The sequence below is a fragment of the Adelges cooleyi genome, unplaced genomic scaffold, assembly GCF_023614345.1.
Source record: "Adelges cooleyi isolate 19-005CV unplaced genomic scaffold, UGA_ACOO_1.1 ACOO_flye_CR_arks_rails_tigmint_CR_PRNA_30, whole genome shotgun sequence".
NCBI classification, from domain to species: domain Eukaryota; kingdom Metazoa; phylum Arthropoda; class Insecta; order Hemiptera; family Adelgidae; genus Adelges; species Adelges cooleyi.
The window spans coordinates 17,196,092-17,218,565 of NW_026095971.1; the positions used below are offsets into that span (position 1 = coordinate 17,196,092).

The 22,474-nt window shown below is 31.4% G+C and overlaps 2 protein-coding genes across 2 annotated transcripts; one reads left to right on the plus strand and one right to left on the minus strand.

Annotated features, from left to right (window-relative positions):
* Positions 1-1,270: 1,270 nt before the first annotated feature.
* On the plus strand, positions 1,271-10,551 carry LOC126838644 (disks large homolog 5). Its single transcript, XM_050573239.1, has 19 exons — positions 1,271-1,637; positions 1,846-1,978; positions 2,056-2,224; positions 3,010-4,118; positions 4,182-4,314; positions 5,271-5,401; positions 5,460-5,736; positions 5,800-6,410; positions 6,488-6,746; positions 6,818-6,987; positions 7,125-7,322; positions 7,924-8,228; positions 8,296-8,608; positions 8,697-8,821; positions 9,134-9,368; positions 9,456-9,682; positions 9,751-9,983; positions 10,088-10,307; positions 10,372-10,551. Exons 1-19 carry the CDS (start codon positions 1,598-1,600, stop codon positions 10,479-10,481), a joined length of 4,998 nt encoding a protein of 1,665 aa, XP_050429196.1. The 5' UTR covers positions 1,271-1,597; the 3' UTR covers positions 10,482-10,551.
* Positions 10,552-11,075: 524 nt separating this feature from the next.
* Positions 11,076-15,612, minus strand: LOC126838657 (farnesol dehydrogenase-like). The gene is made up of 6 exons (XM_050573260.1): positions 15,198-15,612; positions 13,146-13,326; positions 12,922-13,048; positions 12,708-12,837; positions 12,274-12,423; positions 11,076-11,310 (listed from the first exon to the last, which is right to left on the minus strand). The coding sequence occupies exons 1-6, from the start codon at positions 15,327-15,329 to the stop codon at positions 11,230-11,232; spliced, it is 801 nt and encodes a 266-aa protein (XP_050429217.1). The 5' UTR covers positions 15,330-15,612; the 3' UTR covers positions 11,076-11,229.
* Between the last annotated feature and the right edge of the window lie 6,862 nt (positions 15,613-22,474).

Here is a 22,474-nt window from a genome sequence, read left to right on the forward strand (position 1 = left end):
CAATATTATTCATACAAAATTAGGATCTAGACTATTAATGAAAAAATAAGTTCCCTGATTTAATGTGAATAAAGAGGTTGGATAATTATTAGTTTAACAGTTTTTTTGGACCAAGTTGAAAAGTTAAATATACAAATTTACTTAGATTACATTTTTACAATTGCTTAGTTCAAACCTCATGCTAGGCCTCAAGAAATTTACCTCTTAAGACTTTAACGGTGTATTTCTTTATTTTTAAACAAATTGCTCTCATGTTCAAATGTAGAATAAGTTATTTCACCTAAATATTATCTTCAATTTCTATACTCTTATACAACTGAATGTTTCATATTTTATTTTTACTTAATACTTGGAACCTGAAATTATGAATTTTCAAAAATCGTACCTGCACATTTTGTAACAAAATGCTCTTAATACAACTGTGCCATCATTATAATATTATGAATAATATTTTGAAGAGAAACTTTTGTGCCAACAAAATAGAGACAAAGGGATGACGAGCAACCAGTGGTGGATGGTGGCAAGTATTGATTGTGCTGACCCCTGTCTAGCTGTGTAAAGATATGGTTTGATCATTTTTTGATCTATCCATGTTGTCATTATAACAACAACATATAGTTGTTGGTTTTTCGATCCCATTGCAGGGTCCATCGCTTCAGAGAAATTGTCACTGATCCACGACCCTGCAATGGATTTGAACGTTGCCTATCTAATAGATATAGATGCGAAAATGATCAAAATAATAGTCTTAATCTTAACAATTCATTTACTTATTAAGATTTTTTCAAAAATATGACAGTAGTAAAATATATTTTAATTGTAAAGATGAAAATAATTTAAGGAATGGTATGAAGATGATTGCTAATATTAAAAGGCTACAAAATAATAAACAAACAATAAGTACTGTAAGTATTTTATATTTATTTTAGATCAACGGTCAACCTGTTCCAATTTAAAAAATGTTCATTCTTCACTATTAATTAAGATAACATGTTAAGGTATCTATAGATATTTATTTTCAATTATTTATTATAAGATTATTTTAAAACCAATGGTATAGAACATAGAGACATACTAGAGTATAAACTATAAACCACAATGGATTTTATATTTTTTTTTTTGTAGTACATGTGCGCGGTAAAATATTTTAATTTAGTAAACATAACCATGGTTTAGAGATGACCAGATGGGTTAACCAAAGTCTGTCATATGTTTTTCATAGATATTAATTAGCCAATATTTATCTTTTTCCACGATTTACTATATCTTTGTAAAGAAGAAAATTATTGTTTCTGATTTCATTCGTTTTTTAATTATTGATTCTATTGAGTTGTTATTTTTGATTCTGTTTCTTATTTTGTTGTCATTACATTTCTCTAAAATTTTAATTTGTAGTTAAATCGTATTATCTACGTTTTATAAATAATATCGATAGTGTTGGTTATTTGTAGTGTAATTGAACCCAAAATTCCCGTTATGTCTGTCACAATACATTTAACGCAAACCGAAAGAAAGTATAACAAGACAATTATTGTGGCTATGTGCAAAAAAAAATAATGTCAGGATTGGAAGTCTTAGAGTTGCTACAAACATTAAGATGTCGTCAAATAGTAATATAGAAAACTCCAAAAACACAGGTAATTAAGTTTTATAATTACATAATAGAATACCTATTCTACTTGTTAAAATGTTAAACAATAATAATTTTTATTTATACAGATAAAGTCTAAACATATAATTTAATGGTTACTTTATGATTCGGATAACACCATCTTAACCTCAACTAGTTTTAGTAATTAATACATTTTACTGATGTACTCAATTAAATTTAATAATTTGTTATAGATATGTTAACAAGGAGTTATTCGGATCGTAGCAATGATAGAAATAGAGATACCAATAGTAATCGAGAACGAGATTATGATGGATTAAAACAACAATGTGACAAAGCAATGCATGAATTAATAATGCTACGACGGTATTATTAAAATTAAATTTCAATAATTTAAAAATAAATGAATAAATTAGCTTATAAGGATCGTAAAATATATTTAGGCAACATGGTGAGACTGTGCGAAGGTATGATCAAACAAGAAAAGAATTGGAATATTATCGAGGTCAAAATCAGGTTATGATAAATCAAATTGAACAAGCTGCTCAAGAATCATCTTCTTTACGAGCTAAATTAGCTGTTGAAAAACAAATTTTAGATCGATCACAGCAGGTATTTAACTTTTGTTTATTAATTTTGAAGTTAAATTAGTTTCAATACCTAGTTACCTATAAATAGTTTAATGTTCTGTTTAAAACTTCATTATTAGTTACAAGTTAATAAAATATTTTTATCAGGATAATATTCATTTAAACCAAACTATATAAATGTTATAAAATAATTAAATATTTAAATAAACCCTTAACCATAAATATAATACTAAAGCATATTTCGGTAGCTTGTTGTATGTGCTGATGATGGTAACTTTGATGCTAAAATATATACATACAATATATATATATATATTTTTTTTTGTGGTAAAAAGTTTATTTAAACATTTAATTATTTTTTAATTTATAACTACAAGTATTGCTTAATTTTTTTTAAGATTTATGAATGTTTATATTTAATGTGATCTTTAATTCATACAGTCTTATATTAATAAATCACTTGGTTTTATATTGTCTGCTGACTTAAAAACTATAACATTCAGAAAAAAGTTAACATGATAAAATTGCTTGTTTTTTTTTCTTTTTTGATGCTTCAGCGACTTTAGGCATTAGTTTGTGACCTAAGTTGTCTTTATAATATAAAATGATTTTTAACTGTTATATAATCTTAGTGTTACATATGGGTACTTATTCATTTATTACACTAATTAATATTTACTTAATGTGTGAACACTGAATTTAAAAAAGTAATACATAGTATATTTTATTGAACATTTTTGAAATATATACGTAAAATAACTAAAATTATACTAAGAATAAGAAAAAATGTTTTTTTTATTTTGATAGGATCTTCCAGAAGATGATACAGCAAGTGGTGACTCTCTTAATGATCATTTTATGTCTTATGACTCAAGATTGGAAAATTATGAATCGCTTAGAAAGGGATATGAAGATTTACGCACTACACATTCTGCAGCTGTAGATAAAATGGACATGATGAAAGATGAGATCAATCAGTTAAAAAAACAATGCAATGAGCTATTTAAGGAGCGGGATATAGCACTTCGAGAAAGAGATGGCCTTAAACAGCAATGTACAGCTGCTATACGACAGTGGGATTTAACACTACGAGAACGGAATGACCTCCAAGAAGCTATCCAGAAAGTGCAACAACAGCATGAAGAAGCAGTTAAAGAAATGAAAGCGGCTGTTGCCTATAGTGTTAAAAGCAGTAAAGAACTAAAAGAATTAAATAAAGCTCATGATGCTGCTGTTAAAGAATATAGGCTTATTATGAGTGAACGTGACAGTGTACATAATGAACTTGAAAAACTTTCAGAAGATTTGTCACAAGCTTACAATAAAAACAAAGCTTTAGAGAACGAAATTAAATCTTGTCGAGATGATAAGAAAACCCTTCAATTGCATATTGAGTCATTAAAACGTGAAATATCATCTGCACTGCATGATCGTGATAAAGCACTTAAAGAGTGCAATGATTATCAAGAAAGATTTGGGGAAATAACTGCAAAGAATGAGTCTCAAAGAGAATTCAAGAGTCATTTGGATTATGGTTTTAGTAGGGAACGAGAAAATAGAAATGATTCACGCGAACAGGTAGCCGCTTTAGATTTATACAATTCTTGTCAAAAAGAACGCATGGATAATCTAGATCAGGCCAATCAAGAAATTGAACGCTTAAGAAAGTTGGCTGATAAATATCACGCAGAGTTGGATGAATCATTACAAGAAGCAGAAGTCTCAAAAAGACGACGCGATTGGGCATTCAGTGAACGCGATAAAATTGTACTGGAGCGTGAAAGTATACGTACTCTTTGTGATAGTTTAAGAAAACAGCGTGACGATGCAGTTAGCAAGTTGGCCCGTGCAATGAGAGACTGTGATGATATAATGAAACAAAAAAGTGACACTGCTAAAGAGCTCAACGATCTCAAGTAAAAAAAATTGAATACTACTTTTTATAATAAACTAATAACAACACAACTTTATCTTAATAGGGAAAAAATGGAAGCACAGCTAGAAAAGGAAGCACGTATATTGCAACTACAAGCAACTGGTCGTTACAGTCAAGACTCTGCAATTGATACTGATCTTCAAGACTGGGATACAGAAATTCTAAACATTGATTTAGTAAGTACTGTTGTGAACATACATGCTTTTTATGGGATTAGGTCGTGGCCATTTATCAAGGCACAAATTATAGGCAATATTGAACAAATACAAGATTTTTAAATATCTACCATTTCAAATTATTTTTTCGGTTAATTTGTTTTGTTCTAGCATGCAATTTTTAATACATGTCATAGCCATTTTTGATATGATAAAACATGACATAAGAATAAAATGTCTCGTAGGATAGTTGGATTTTGATAATAGCATGGAACACGCTTTAGCCTTGTCCCCCCAGCTCGAAAACGACATTAACCTATTAACGCCGTAATTTCTTTTTGGTAATTTGTTTTAAATAGTTGGTGTCTTAGGTGCTTGTTTCTTATTATTTTTTTAATTAAAAAAAAAAATTGTGTACATAAAAATTTGAAAAAAATTGGATGTGGCATTTGGCAACACTAGGCGCTAATGGGTTAAATTGCGATCCTAAAATAGTGTGCCTACTTAAAACGTATAATAACATATAAGATGCCATTGAAATAATAACGAGTCGTCGTCGTCATGCAAACGTTTGGCCAGAACATATAGTTCAGACTATACTATCATCATAAATCGCAAGGAGATTGTAGATCAGAAATAATCACTATTCAGGAGCTAGCAGGCTAAAGCATGTTCCATGTTTTATATTTTAGCCGTTAATCATTTTTTGTTTTTTTGTTTGAAAGAGACTTTTAACAGTGCATGTTACTCAGATTTTCAACCATACAATTTTTTAATTTTTGGTAGTTAATTACTAAATCTAAGATCTATGCATACTATAGAAGGTATCTTCTTTTAAAGTAAAAAAAATACATATCGAAATTTGATAACTCCACAACATATTATTTTTTTATCCATAAAGCTACGACTTGGCCCTTACAAAAGTATTTTATTATAACAGCATTGTTTACATGAGTGATACAAATTTTGAATTTCAGGGATCTTTAGGGTCAAATGATGATTTGGGTATCGATTTGTTAGGAGGTAGAGATGATCCTTTATATCCTAATGACAATGCAATTTACATATCATCTGTTAGTAAAGGAAGTATTGCATCAAGAAAATTAAGGTAAAATATTAAGGGACAAAACTTTTTGTTTATTTTATAATTATCTTTTTTTTTTTAGAGTAAATGATTGTATCCTAAGAGTTAATAGCCTTGATTGTACATCGATTAGTAAACGACTAGTTCTAGAAACGATGAGATCTCTGAGTAGTGCTACTTTAGTTATTCGTCGAAGAAAACCTGCTTCACCTTCTAGAAGTCTTTTCACTACCCAACTTCAAGTGAATAACTATGACCACGGAATTTCATTAGAAACGGGTGTTTATATTAACAAAATAACTCCAGGATCTCTAGCAGCCAAAGATGGAAATTTAGATGTAGGCGATAGAGTGTTGAGTGTAAGCATATTCATTTATACAGTAAGATAAAAGGAATGATTTGTGTTACTATTTTGTGTTTAGATTAATAATAAGACTGTGGAAAACATTAAAAATTCAAGAGAAGCCATGTTACTATTACATGAACCAGGTGATGTTTTAACTATCACTACTATGAAATCCACCTATTGTGCTGGTAACTGCGGCTCGGGACCGAATCGTGATATATACAAAAAATACACAAACAGCACCACACAAACTGATAAATCTAGCTATACTAGATATCAAGAACCTTACCAAGAACCACAATATGTTCAGTCTAGAAGAGTGATGTTGGATGTACCTGAAAAACCTCACAGAAATCCATCGCCTGTTAACAACTCAATTTCAGAACGTGACCAAGAAGATGCTATTGCTGAATTAGATTCTGTTATTGATGCTTTCCGACCTCATCCAGCACCTAATACTACCAAACTTTCTAGTCGTCATAGAAAACCAAAAGAATTAGATAAGAATGGGGGAACTTGGCCTAAGGCTAGAAGTGGTCCAGTAATCGAGCATGGTACTGGTACTATACTTCATCCTCGTAAAAATAAAGAACGATTGCCATTATCGGTTCTCTTGAACAACCCTCCTTCTTGGTCTCCACAAAATAATTCAAAAACAGACACATCGTCTATAGATTTTTCTGTCAGGTTAGAGTAGTTTTTTCATTGTGTCATATTATAAATATTATAATATATTGATTTTTCTGTAATCATCATTAAAATAGGTCTGGAAAAATAGGTAAAGATGTAATGGAATATTATGCCAAGAAGAAAAGTGGTAAATATGCTAATAGTGATACAGAAAGTAATGCTGGTGATAGCCCTGCAGTTAGACCGCTTTCACACAGTATGTACGGTCCACCGTCAACCAATGCTCACCATTTTTTCACACCACAATATACTAGGTATACTCAACCATCACCGTCCAATAGTGGAGAGTCGATGCTTTATTGTTTTGAACCGCCCTATAGTCATGTGTCTCAAGTAAATATTTAATTTGTTCAGTTTTGAGTATTATTAAATTTGTATTATTAATTTTTGTTCTCATTTCTCAGTTTCATCACAGTCATTCTCCTTCAGTTGACATGCATTATAACAGACATACGACTAGATCACCACATCGTATAATGAGTAATATTGGTTATCGAGGTGAAGACATGCCCGAGTCTTATCATGGTTATGAAGTAGGTACATTTCCTAGAAAGAGAGAAAATCCTAGATTTAGGTAAGTTTTGGTATAGTTATTTAATTTATATTATTGTATAATAATACAATTATAAATAATACTTAATAAAACTTAGCTTTAATATATTAAATTAAAATTTATTTATTCCTATTAAAATATTTCAATTATAATTTCAGAATACCTTCTAATCCAAGTGTAACAAGTAAAAGTAGTGGTGGTGCTGTTGGTATTTCAACAGGAAGTATTGATAGGTCTGTAAGCAGTGAAAGAGACAGCCCGATGCCTACGTTTAGAGTAGAAGTTTTAAACTCTGGACAAATACCAATGCCAGCAAATAAGCGACAATCTTTACCAGAATACGGTTGGGCCTCAAAGTATGTATTGTCATTGATTTTTAAATTTTTTATTTAGAAATGCTTTTATTGAGACATCTGTAAAAAAAATTTACAATAAGTATTTTTTATAATATTTACAAAAATATGTACACGATTAACGCGAGGAGGAGACCCCACATTAAGGGTATCTTAATAAATATAAAATCAAATTAACGTTTTAAGTCGGGGTACCATCTTTTGAGGCGCCTGAGAGGATTCCCCGATTGATTATAAATATTAAAGATAAGGCAGGCTGACTGGCTGGTTTTTCGGTTGTAAAGCGCTTTACAGTATTTTTAGTAATGGACGTTAGCGCCCGTCGTGTTGTTATCCTTAAAACGAAAAAGTTAATTTCATTAATTGTAAGAGGACCATTAGGCACATTAGTTTAGCTATTTTCACCTATTGCATATTATCTATCTACTATATTTCTTATCTTACTACTTAATGGTCACTCTACAAAGGCGCCAAATTTACGTTTATCAGAAAAACTAGTCAGGAACTATCTATAATTTTTATAATCAATGGTATCCTAAACTAGTTTTATTAATTATTAATTACCATTATTATTACTCATTTATAATTATGGTTTATTCTTAAGGTATTTGAAGAAACCATTGCTAAGAGGTGTTGGTAGTGGCCCACTACCTGGAGAGTTAAGATGGATAAGTATAGAAAAATCAGTTGAACCACTAGGTATTCAAATAGCGGAGAGTGATAGCGGAGGAGTGTTTGTCTCTACTGTGAGTGAACATAGTGTAGCTTCAAAACTTGGTCTCCAGGTCGGTGATCAGCTGTTAGAAGTATGCGGGATCAATATGAGAAGTGCTACTTATCAGTTAGCGGCAAATGTTTTACGACAATGTGGAAACTCCATTACTATGCTGGTTCAATATAGTCCAGACAGTATGAACAGTTATAAAGAAAATGCGTTAACAATTTATTTAAAATTAAAATCAAATTTTATTTGTAGAGTATCAAGAACTAGAAGGAGCTGAAAGTTCAACGAGTAGTCGATCAGAAACGCCAACACCCTGTAACTCTCCTACTGTTAATAGGAAATCAACGGGTGCTTCTGTATTGGCTCATGGAATGACGACTTTAACGCGTCGCAAAAGCGATAGAAACTCTGAAAATAGAGGTATGCGATTGTATGAACCGCGTTACTTGATTATGGAAACTAGAAAGTGTAGTAACTTAGGAATAAGTTTGGTTGGAGGCAATGCTGTTGGAATTTTTGTTCACAGTGTAACTGTAAATTCATTAGCGTTCAATGCGGGTTTAAGGTAAGTTGTTTAACTCAAGAGTTGTTCTTCATATTTAATTTATTATTACTGAAGTAATTTTATTTATATCTTGATATTTGTTACGTAGAACTGGTGACCGTATTCTTGAATATAATGGAACTGATTTAAGAGAAGCTACGGCCGAAGAAGCGGCTTATGAATTGGCTAAACCTGCTGATAAAGTAACTGTCCTCGCTCAGTATCTAATTGATCGTAAGTACATACACACAGATAACATTATTTTATGTAGTAAAGTGGACGAGTGACTGATTGGGTTAGGTGGCATTATTATTATCACTTACTATGGTCCGTTAGACACTTGGTCACAGATGGCTTAGTTTGCTAGGCAACCAACTGTTCAGTGAAAAAGAGCTGCTACACCCCTCTCTGGCAATGGACTTACAATTATTTATTAAATACAGTGTACAAAGAACCTTAATAGCTTGCATAAGCCCAATTTCATGTTATCAACTAACGCTTTAACCAAAATATAACAATCATATATTTTTTTTTTACTATCATTAGGATACAATGAAATTAAAGATAAGCCTGGAGACAGTTTCTTTATCCGAGCCCTGTTCGATCGTACGGCTGAACTTGGAGATTCATCAACAAATTCATCTCAATTACAGTTTCGTAAAGACGATGTGCTTTATGTTGATAATACAATGTATAATGGAGTACCTGGTAATTGGCGTGCTTGGCTTGTCGATCATAATGGTTACAAACAACAAGTCGGCATCATACCTAGCAAATACAAGTAAATACAAATAATTCTAATAAATACCATTATCTAAGTAGAAAATAGGATGTGTTAAATTTTTAGTTTTTATTCATTCTTTGTTAGGGTCGAAGAAGAACTTGTTATCAGACGAAGTGGTGGTGAACTCGAGTGTGATGCACGACGAGCAACAAGACGAAGTTTCTTTAGGCGTAAAAAGCATCAACGCAGCAATTCTAAAGAATTAGCTAGCTTTTCAAACATCAATTTAGGCTGGTACAGCAGTGATTCCGGTACACTACACGATGACTCTCTTGTTATTGCCTCTTACCAAAGAGTCATTAGATTGAACTGTACGTGTTATTATTGACAATAAAAAAAATATGATGTATAGTATTAACATTTTGTGATTTTATTTTAGCTGAGCCAAGTATTCGTCCAGTCATGGTTGTTGGGCCCTTGGCAGACTGTGTTACCGATAAGTTAATTGGAGATTTCCCAGATTTGTTTATGAGATACATTCCTGAGGCAAAACATTGTTCTCAGGCTTCTATGGAAAAAGGAGTTGCCGATAGTATTTTTATAGATTATCGCAAAAAAGGATCCATCTATGAATGTGTTTCGGTAGCTGGACTCAAAGAAGCATGTGGCAAGGTAATTTTACTCAAAAACATTAAAATTAAAACAATTAATATACATATACATTTTTCATATACCAATTAACCATACATTAATCATATACGATTATGTTTATTCAGAATTGCCATTGCATTATTGACATTGGTTTGACCAGTGTTGAAAGGCTTCATCGCCATCACATATATCCGATTGTCCTACTTATCAAATTCAAATCTACAAAACAAGTAAAAGAGGCTAAAGACTCGCGTTCGTCTCACGATAAAATTTCTGCTAAAGCTGCCAAAGAAATGTATGAACATGCACTGAAATTAGAGTCTGAATATCGACACTACATATCAGGTATATTTGATGTGATCTCTTCTTAATTTTATTTGTTGCTTTAATGTTGACTGCAATTTTATAGCCATCATACCAGCTGGAGTAAATGTAGCATATATGTGCACTCAAATTAAAGCGGCTGTTGATTTAGAACAAAGCAAAACATTGTGGGTACCATCACCGACGCCACTTTAGAGTATTGTGTCTTCCAAAATTTTAATGTTCCGTCCAAGAAAATATAGTTTTAATTATTATAATTACTAAATAGTAATACGTTATAAAATATTATAATATTTGAATTTGGGGTTGACCACTGGGAATTCTGTATAATTACATAAGCAATACCCTGGGTTGAAGGGTTTTATTTTTAAAGGGTTATTTTGTGATGTATTTTTTTAAGCTTTTGATTGCCTGTAAATCAATTAATGCTTTAAACGTGTTATTCTTTGGAAAAAAAATATAACTGTTTGATATTATATTAAATACTACTGACGAGCTTTAAATTTACTTACAAATGAATGTTGATGTTCATATATTTTTTTTTATTGATCAATATTTTTTATGTAAACTCAAAATACTACAAAATTAAAGCTTTTAATCGCATTTTGTGTAATCTCAAAATATCTAGGCAAATATTCCTCTCAGAAATAAGTACTTGTTTGTTGTGAATTACATGCGGCGTAATAGAATGCTATTCCTTCCAGCTTAACAACATTAAATCATTAAAGAAATTGATAAATTAATGTGTATGTGACTATTACATTCAAGGATCTAAGTAATATTACTACAGACGTAAGAGTTGTGTTTAATTCACTACAGAATATAACATAGATAATTTATATGTTATAATATAATAATATGTTAAATGATATTATGATAAATATTGTAAACGTATATTGTATAATATATGTAATGAAACGTTATAAAAAAGTATTGTAATCAATTAAGAAATTGTAAATGGTGGACGAGGCGAGGTATGCATTTGAATAGTACTACCTACTCCGAAAACTGTGAGCTCTGCAATCTGAAAAAATGTTTTGTCAGTTATTAATTATTACAAATATTAATTTACTTTAACCCTAAAATACCTATTTATAATACCAAAAGTATATTTTTGATATTTAACACAGTCTAGTGGCATTAACTTATACTATGTACTATAATTATTTTTAGATCTATCGAGTTAAGTGTTAAGTTGTGTCCAAAATAAGAAAATGGTTGAATTGGAGCAATTTTTGACCACCGTAATATTTATACGTACACATAGTCAAAATGAAAATAGTTAAATATTTGTATAGGTTTGTTTAGACTTTCTTGCGAAGAGATGGGAGAAAATTGTTTAAATTTAACCATTGGTTATAAATATTTATAATCAATAATTTAACATTACAAAACTTAACAAAATTTGATACTTTTAAATAATAGTTAACAAAACTGTATGAAGGATTTAGTTAAACCTAACTTAAGGTCTAGTCAACGCGCATATTTAAATGTTTTAAGTTCTATTGAGTATGCCGTTGAACTAAAAGAAAGAAATGGGAGTTCTAATTCAGTATAATAATAAAATGGAATTTCTCGTTGAGCCTAAAGCAAAACATTTTTGGCTTTGAGCCACCTAATTTTTTATTAAGCAAAATCGTCTTAATAAAATGTTTTAAGTTATACAGATATAATATTTTTTTAGTAACATTTAATTATATTAATTGATTCAAATAAAAGATAAGTATCCTTTTAATCCTAGAATGACAAAATGGGCTCTTGCTCAAATCCTGTTTTGATGATAAAAATAATAAAAGTATGAAAATTGATTTGTACCACCATGGGAAACAAATAAAACAAGTTCAAATAATTCATATTATACACTTGTCCACCTAAGCCCCAAAATGCTCTGTCCCCATTGTATTGTTTTTTTAAGGCGTATTTAAAAATTGTATAAAGTATATTAGTTATATTTATATGGTATGAGTATTAGTGATTGAAATTGTACCAAGACTTCCGGCGGTGTGGAGAGAGCCAAAATAATTGTATCTGCTATGTTTTTTGGCGACAAGGGCGGTGGAACGTTGCTTACTGATTCTCCTAAAGGCCAATTGGCTGCGGCATGTATTTCTGTTTTAACTAAACCCGGACTTAAACTCTGAAACAAAAATCTTGAAATCAGCTGGGCAGCGATCAAGTTTTTGCTAGGGACGTTCCAAGTAGTTCCATTCAGACGACGATGATAGGACATAATATATATAAATGAGATGAGCGTTTTATTGACTATAAGTTATAACATAAGAAAATCTCGGGTTGTTTTAAAACCCGCTATAACAGAGAATAGATATAGATCTATGATCTATTCTGTCTGTTCGAAATTGGTTCTCTTTGGACATCTGTTCTTGTATTTTACACAGCCCGCAAGATCGCCGACCGTCTTACCGTGACTTTTATTTTTGACCCGACCATCTGCAATTCGTGTCTTAGTCCGTCGCACAAAGCCGTTACAGCGAATTTGGATGCATTGTACATTTTATTTCCAAACCCGGGAGTTAAGGCGTGTCCTGAAATACTTAAGATTTTTCGAAAAATCTAATATTATTTTTATAGTATGTTAGACGAGGTCATCATGATAAATATGGCACAGCGTTATCACCTGTTAATTTGAATAATGTGTCCGGCAATGTTATATTTTGCCATCGATTGGTATGCTTCCCTGGTACACACAGAAAGTGCTACGACGTTGAGGTCCAAAATTGATTTCCAGTCTTCGGTTGTGCCACCTAATGGCAATTGTGTTTTTTTTGCACAATGTAACGTTCACACAATAAAGTCACATTTATGTTGGTAGTTGCTACAAATGGTAATGGGAGTACTTACCTAAGAGAGTGCTTCTTCGTAAAAGGCCAGCGTTATTGATCATAATGCTGATCCCTCCTAAATTCCCATCTATCCAACTGAATACGGTTTTCACCGCGTTTTCGTCCGTGATGTCGCATTCTATTGGGTACAATATACCAAAAGTCCCATTGTTTTCTTTTGGCAATTCATCGGGTATGGACTATAAATAAATGCACACATAGCAGAACCACTGTTACTACCTATTTCTTAAAATGTTTGAAACAATTATCAATGATTCTCTTATTTGGGTTCATAGGCGTAACTAGACGAGCCCGGGGGCAACCCCCTCCTAAAAAACCAAATACTTCATTTCAACTCAAATGTATTTCTATATTTCTGTATTACGGAGCTAAGAAGGTGTTGTTTTTATGTTTTATATTATATTTTTGTGTCTGTGCCCACAATATCTCATAAACCGCTGAACGATGTCTTCATGTAGCAAGTCTATAAATAAAAATGATACATGGAAGGTACTCTTTGGCACTAATATATAAAAAGTTTACCCTTTCCTTTTAAAATCAAGAAAACATCCAAAAAATTTACATATCATTTTTCACCTTAAAATTGCGGCAGTCGGCACGTCTTGAATAGTTAGTAATCAAGTTGGTTTTTACGGAATATTCTTTAGATGTAGTAGTTCTACCGATATACTTATGTTGACAAACCAAAAAAATTTATATTATAAACTATATCTACATTACATATTAATACGAATTTTATACAAATAACGGTTTTTGTGGTTGCACGTCTAATTTTCGTTTATAGGTTCCGCTCAGATATATATATATATATATTGCACAATAACACTTATCACCTTATCTCCCTCAATTACTTCATGCCACCATAAATGTATTATGTACAATTATAATTGGAAATTTAAAATAATTATGTTTAATAAGCAAAGCAATTTCTCGGCATTTAATATAAATTACATTATTTAAGTTTAAGAATTTTATCTAAACTGTTCAATGCCCACGCCCCACCTGAAGTGTTATACGTTTAATTGCTTTATGATTAGACAGTACATTTTTTATTTAGCAGATACACGACTTTTTTTAATCAAGCTTGGAAAAGCTGTTGTTATCCATTATGTATTACTAATATGTGAACATTTAACATATAAAGCTCTCTAATCGCAACTAGGTACCATTTCATATTTTGCAATTAGTTCTTAATTTATTTGATACTTAGCACTGAGCTTTGAATAAGTAGTTGAATACTTTTATTTATATTAATTTTTTTTATCAAATCTTATTCAGTCACAAGGTAAAATGTAGTTTTGCCTATTTAATTAATTCCCTTATCTTGTATTGATTTATAGTTCAACCTTGTCTCCAATTAATCTTAATAATTTAACTTTATCTGTGAATGTAGTGTATTACGGAAATATTCTGTGTTATGTAATGTCTTAAAGTATATTCTTGATTTTTTTTTATACCAACGGTCTGCGTATAATGTCTAAATGTGAAAATATGTTACTTTTTTAAATCCAATAATTGCAGTTGTTATATTATGCTTTCAAATCCTTATAATACTTAAAAATCAACAGCTTTGTAACGAAATTTAAAAATAGGTCACCCCATTTGTTAATTAGTGAATCTATTTTTGAAATGTGGATACTTTGAAACTGCTTATACTCGTAGTTTACTGATTAGGTATTATTAAGTTCGAACTTCAGGTAGGTTATGAAAACGTTCGGTTTTTTGTTTTTAAAAACCAATAACTAAAGTTTTAAACGATGAAACGGTCTCGGATTTATATTTATTTCTAACGTCTGGAATGGGGGGTGGGGGGAGGGAGAGAGGTGAATTTTGGTGATCCCACTATAGCTAAGTTTGTGAGAGGGGCATGAGTGGATTTTCTGTTTTTTTTATAATTAATATTATGATGAACGTGTAAAAATGAAACCAGTGTCATAATATTTGATATTATAATAATTGTGAGCTTAGACAATCCAGTTGCCCGGAAACGTAAAAAACATACAGTTAATGGCATGCTGTGCTAGTATTAATAATGAACAACGATTGTTACCTTAAGAATATTTCCTCGTCTGGCTAAAGCTACAACGTTAACACCTGACTTAAGTAGTTCTATAGTAGTGGCTTTGCCGATGCCTGCACTAGCTCCAGTCACCACAGCTAAACTTCCCTTCCAACGATCCATAGCAAATACGGTAACCGAAAATCAGAAAAAATAGACTTAATTCGTCAATAGTTTTGTTATTACTGAAGGTGGAAAACGGCAATTCTCTCGGGTTACAAGTTTCGGTTATCTGTATTTTTTAAGTAGGTAGGCGTGTTATCTTATGGGAGATATTAATAATAATAATTCCTCGAAGATAGTTTTTTATTTTCAATAATAATAATTAATAATAATAATGGTAGTAAAAAATATACAATGATAAAAAAATAACTATAGTAAAAAACACAATAATCATAATGACAAAGACAGTAGTAAAATACACAATAATATGCAAACTAAACGCGGTGAACTGGTTTTGGTATACGGAGTTTGTGTGTGGACGGCCGGAACATCGGGTTTATCGATGAAATCGAAAGTTCTAGAACAGTATAATAACCCTAGATAACGATTTGCTTTTAGGCCGACGGGCGACGGCTGTCCACTACAATCTCACCAATTAAAAACCACTAGAGCGTTTAAAATATATTTCTTACTAGTACCTATTCAATATTGCGGTGTTTTACAAATGACTTCCGATAAAAATAATTAATGAACATGTTATTGCACTTAACAAGGTACCTATCACACAATTATTATAATCGTAACTTGCGTCTAGTAATAACATATGAGATCTATAATGTTCGATCAATTGCATACATTAGGTACTATTTCTTTGTGTGTGGTGTTCTATTTTCACTCATTGCTAGAGGTCTGATGAAACTTTCTTAAGCGCGCCCAAATCCGATATCGTCAATAAAATTGGATAAAAAATAATTTTAAGGTTGCTTATTAAAAGCATAAGGTAACTTTTTGGGGCAATATGCTATTATCTAAATCGACAAATAGAAAATGTTCATTGCACCCTACTAATAATATTTTTTCGAAAATGAACTTATGAGTAATGACTCTAATAACATTAACTACATAACTCTCATTAACTCATGTAGAGTTAATTATTTTTATTAATTATTTTGTATATGTAGGTATAAATTATTTCCAGTGCTCCCATCTATGTTTACATGTATACATACAAAATGTTTTTAGTAAACAACAAATTTAACAATACAACATACGACAAATGAAATAGTAAAACAATTTAAATTGTTTGTTTAGATTTATAAAAAAAAAATTTAAAAAGCCAGTTCAGTGGGGTCGTGGCATAGTGGGGACGGGGAGGTCACAGGTCTACAGAAATTATTATAACTGGAAGTGATAAATCACAAATACTAGATGATTTTATTTAAAACAATTATTTTAGTGAGTTTAAACTAAGCGTGGTTTAACAAGAATTAAATACCAGAAAAATTTCGGTTAGTTCCAGGAGAAAAACGTGGTCAATAATTGCATAGTTCCTGAAAACTTAAGGATAATGAATATCGGAACGAACAATTATACATTGATACTACATAAATATTAATTCTACCTAAATTCTCATGCTATAGATAGATTTAAATATTAAGTGGATTGAAAGCGGTCTATTTTTTGGACGTTTCAGACCTAAAAACCTGATAAAATTAACCCTACATAAGGTGGATTGATTTTAATTCTGTAAAAATTGTAATATATTAATATAAAATATCTTATAAGATTGTATGCATTTAATAATATTTTTGCACACAATTTTTAAATGTAACATAATTTATGAATATCGACTATTTCATAAAATGATATGCACACAACGATACTTGCACCCGATTATTATATGTACCATGCAAATTATATAAAGTAAAACAAAATACATTTACATATACTGAGTGTGCCAATCAGAAAGAGAATTACTTATTTATAAAATGGAGTGTTTACTGTATAATTTACTGAATTGAAATTGGACCATTCTAAATAGTTAACATTTTATTAAGCTTTTTAGTAAAAAAATTCCCATCTCGTTCCCATTTTACACCAAACCGATAATATTATGTACATTGAGTTGCATCCATGTTAACGTAAGGCACAACTATAAAGTTTAATCTATTCTAGTTAAAATAAATTGCTGTAAGAAGCATATTCTATACGAAACTAAAATAATTAAACAAGGGCGCCCGCAAGGAAAGGTAGGGAAAAAACAACTCTCCCCTTAGCTTCTCTGCAAGTTAAAAAAATTATAACCAATAACCCGAATTTGTAAAATCTATTACAAAATCATAGGCGGTATAACATAAACGGCCCTCCCTCTGAATTTTCACGAAAAAGCCAATAATTTCAACTGGTTCAGATGAAATCAGGTGGATGTTGCAAGAAAATTAAGTATAGAATCTCTTAAACTACGGCAGTGTTATAATGCTGTGACATCTATCATTATAAATTAATTAATGATAATTTAGACTGTCCCTAATTACTTGATCTATCAAAATTAAAATTATTGAATTTAAATACGAGATCAAGCATCCCATTCGCAATGCCACTGAATACAAATAATTATACTGCAAAATATAGTCTTTTATAGTTTTATGTCGCTTCTTCTCCTCCGCAAACAATGTTATGATTATGATTTTTTTTTTTTTTTAAATTCTTTACAACAGTTAAGAATCTATAAAAGAAAATAAGGCTGAGTTTCATACCTACCAAGCTCAAGAAGACAAACCCTTCCGAATAGTCATTCGTAATCTTCACCCTTCCACTCCAACATCCGAAATAGGCTCAGCGCTTGAAGAAATTGGGGGATATACAGTCCGAAATGTCTCCAATGTTTTAAACAAAACTACAAAAAATAAACTCCCAATATTTTTCATTGATTTGGAACCCGCTGAAATCAACAAGGACGTCATTCATATTAACTCCTTACTAAATACCAAAATAAGGATCGAAGAACCATATAAAAGACGCACTGTTATACAATGTACAAATTGTCAAGAATATGGTCATTATAAATCATACTGCGCACACCCTCCAAGATGTGTTCGTTGTGCCGCTTACCACCCAACTTCTTCCTGTACGAAAACCAAAGATCAGCCACCAGTTTGTGTTCTCTGTGGAGGAAATCATACCGCAAATTACCGAGGATGCCAAATCCACAAGGATCTTCAAAAACTACACTATGGTAAAAAAATTCCAAATAGAAAATATAATTTAATAAAAGATGTAAATTACAGTAATGTTGTTAAAGGGGGGGACGACTCCGGTTATAGAACTCGTCAGGATCCTCCTGATATTAAAAATACCTCATCTTTTCCAAACCTAACCCACCAACATCTCCATTCCAACGCTCCAAATAATACACCCCCAAACACAACTATTAATCTACCTGAGTTTAATATAGCTACTCAACTTTCCTCCTTCATTTCTGAATTTAAATTAATAATTAACCCTCTCATATCACTACTCACAACAGTTATAAATAAACTTATGAAAGATGGTCAGTAATCAACCAAATATAAACGTACTAAAGATATTGCTTTGGAATGCTAACGGTTTAAAACAACATGATTCTGAACTGCTAAATTTACTATCAGAAAAACAAATCGATCTGGCACTTATTTCTGAAACCCACTGTAAACCAAACACTAAACTATTTTCCCCTGGTTTTAAGGTTTATAGAGCTGATCACCCCGACAATACTGCTCATGCAGGATCTGCTATTATTATTTCCTCTAAAATCCAGCATCAGTTACTCTCTATTAACCAAACCCCTACTATACAGGCAACTAATATCCAAATAACATTAAATCACACACCGATCAAAATATCTTCAGTTTACCTTCCCCCTCATCCTGCTATTACTTCGACACAACTAAAAGATTTTTTAAAATCCCTAGGGCCAAACTTCTTGGCTGGGGGCGATTTTAATGCCAAACACTCCCAATGGGGTTGCATATCCGACAACTCAAGAGGAAAAATACTCCAAAAAATCATTAACAACAACAATTACACATCCATATCGCCAAATGGTCCTACCTACTGGCCCCAACACGAAAATAGACACCCTGATATATTAGATTTCTTTCTTTCAACACTACCTAGAACTATGAAATTCTCTATTAATAACCTAAATGACCTTAGCTCAGACCACACTCCTGTCCTTCTAAAATTAAATGAAAGTCCAGAACTTAATCTTATACATCCTTATTTATCACAAGGCCCAGTAAATTGGAAAGAATTCTCTGAAATTATGCAAAACACTACTAATCTAAATATCTCCCTTAAATCAAAAATAGATATAGAAAACGCTGCCCAAGACCTCGTAACTTCTGTACAATCTGCCGTCCACAATGCGTCATATCCAACCAGTAAACATCAATCAAATAATCATACTTTGCCTTTATATATTAAAACGTTGATTTCCGATAAAAGACGTGCACGCTCCAGATGGCAGAAATATCGATATCCTTCCGACAAACAAATATTTAATCACTTAATGAACACTATTAAAAAATTAATAATAAAACACAAAACTGAGTACTTCGAAAGAAAATACCAGTCCTTAAACTCAAAAGATGGCTCACTTAGGAAAACTACCAAAAGCTTACTTAACATAAAACAACAACTTCCACCTATAACTGGCCCAAATGGATCCTTGGCCATCTCTGACAAAGAAAAAGCCAACCTTTTCGGAGAGCATTTTTCCAACATTTTCAAACCACATACTGACGAATTTCCCAACCACGAACACTTAGAAAAGGTTAATATTTTTGTCAATAGTCCTCTTCCAATGTCATTACCTGCAAAACATACCTCACCAAGTGAAATCAAATTTTTAATAAATAAATTAAAAGAAGGGAAATCACCAGGACATGACCTCATAACTAACAAAATCCTCAAAAATTTGCCAAAAAAAACAATTGTTCTAATAACTTATATTTTTAATTCCATGCTGCGAATTTCTTATTTTCCATTAATATAGAAAATATCCACAATAATTGTTGTCCCCAAACCCAACAAATCAAAAAATGAGATTACTTCCTATAGACCTATCAGCTTACTCCCAACTCTCGCCAAATTGTTTGAGAAAATTATACTCATAAGGATAAGACCAAAATTACATGCCCACAACATAATTCCTAATTCCCAATTTGGCTTTAGATCCAATCACTCGACTGTTCACCAAATTCACAGACTAACAGATCAAATTTGTTCTTCTTTTGAAAAAAAACAATATTGTCCAGGGGTATTTTTGGATGTGGCCCAGGCCTTTGACCGTGTATGGCATGAAGGCCTACTCTTCAAACTCAAATTGTTTCTACCTGCCCCATATTACTTAATAATTCGTTCTTATTTAGAAAATAGAAGTTATAGAGTCAGATATGGTAATTCCTTTTCACCATACCACCAAATTAAAGCAGGAGTGCCCCAGGGCAGTGACCTCTCCCCTGATCTATTTAATGTTTTTACGGCTGACATTCCAAAAACACCAAATACTATTATGGCTACTTATGCAGACGACACTGCAATACTCTCCCCAGGAAATGATCCAGAAGTTACTTCCAATTTCCTTCAAACTCACTTAAATCTAATTGATTCCTGGTCATCTAATTGGAGAATTAAAATTAATCCAGATAAATCTGTGTACGTTCCCTTCACACTAAAAAAATCTGTTCCACCCCCTCCCCAATTCCAAGGAATATTTATTCCAATATCCTCGGAAGTCAAATATCTTGGTGTCACACTCGACAAACGATTAACTTGGGGCTCCCACATTAAATCTAAAAGGAAAATTCTCAACAGCAGACTCCATTTACTACGTCCAATCCTCAAATCAAAATTACCTTTCCACACTAAAATTATTATATACAAATCCCTATTAAGGCCTATTTGGGCATATGCAATCCAAATTTGGGGATGTGCAAAACCATCCCAACTTCGTACCTTACAAGCTTTCCAATCTATCACTCTACGTATTATCTCTTCTGCCCCATGGTATGTATCAAACTGCACACTTCACAATGACTTTAAAATAGAACCAATAAACCACTTAGCCATAAAACACTACAAAAAATTTCATTCCAAATTACACACTCATTCTAACCCTTTAATATCTCAACTTGCTTCTAATTCACTCCCCGGAAATCCACCTCGCCGACTCCGAAGACATTGGTGTCGAGATCTGTTAATACAATAATTCAAATTAATCTAATTAAAAATAATTAGAACAAAAATCACGTTGGGTTCTATTACTGGATAGCCTCCCTCCTCATATCAAATCACCGTTTCTATTTGTTTATTTTTTTTCCCTCTCTCTGTATATATAACAATGTAACTATTTGCTTATTATGCCTTGCAGCATAGATTGTAAATACTCTTTAATAAATAAAAAAAAAAGAATCTATATAAATAATTTGTTGCAAATAAATTTTCACTGTAATAACACATAGAATGTTTGGATGATTTGTTATCTTTATGTATACATTTAAAAATGTACACTTCTATATTTAACCCTTTGGAGTTTTAAATAAATAAAAATAAAATCATCACAAAATTACTTTTTGTAACAAAACGCATTAAACATTTTATTTTTAAACTATTATAAATTAAACTGTCATGATAGATATTTATTTTTTTTTTCAATATCCCTCCTCCTCTTATTTAATACAATAATAATTATATCTACCATCCTCTTGATAGTACATTAATATTATAATACTGAAATCTGACCATAGAGTCAGAAACGTTTGGTTAGGATTGGTTATTCTGATGGAATAATACATGTTGTCGGTTGTATATGATGAAAGCTGGTAGCAATACATTAAATCCCAGCTCATACAATTGATAGTAAAAGTGTACACGTAAACACTATAGGTACACCATCAAATCCCGAGACGAGTAATGTGTATTACAAAATTATATTGCGTTGCCCGTTATTACTATTATTGTTATTGTTATCGATGAGTTCAGTTAATAATGAGTTTGCACGTTGTACTCGAGATTCTTTTCTAACTTGTTGGTGAAAGAACTAGTTTCAAAAGCCATAATTTTCATTTAAAAAAAATATCCTATTTTTTTCTATATATATTTTTTAATGTGTTTTCGTGTGAAACGTCTGAATACTGAAGCCACATAATGGGACTCCGTGCAAAAAACTCAGTACCTATACAGATTTACATTATAGCAAATGTAATATATAATTTATTTATAGAACAATAAATTATGTGTGTATCAAAATTACCTATTAATTGTAATTATATAGATAAGGTAGT

Bases quoted from the DNA above. Each gene is read 5' to 3' on its own strand.
- LOC126838644 (XM_050573239.1), top strand. From the start codon at position 1,598: ATGTCGTCAAATAGTAATATAGAAAACTCCAAAAACACAG. The intron at 4,315-5,270 runs GTAAGTACTGTT...TTTGAATTTCAG, and splicing joins AAATTCTAAACATTGATTTA to GGATCTTTAGGGTCAAATGA. The intron at 5,737-5,799 runs GTAAGCATATTC...TTTTGTGTTTAG, and splicing joins TAGGCGATAGAGTGTTGAGT to ATTAATAATAAGACTGTGGA.
- LOC126838657 (XM_050573260.1), bottom strand. From the start codon at position 15,329: ATGGATCGTTGGAAGGGAAGTTTAGCTGTGGTGACTGGAGCTAGTGCA. The intron at 13,327-15,197 runs GTAACAATCGTT...ATTTATTTATAG, and splicing joins GACGAGGAAATATTCTTAAG to TCCATACCCGATGAATTGCC. The intron at 12,424-12,707 runs GTAAGACGGTCG...TTTTTGTTTCAG, and splicing joins GGTCAAAAATAAAAGTCACG to AGTTTAAGTCCGGGTTTAGT.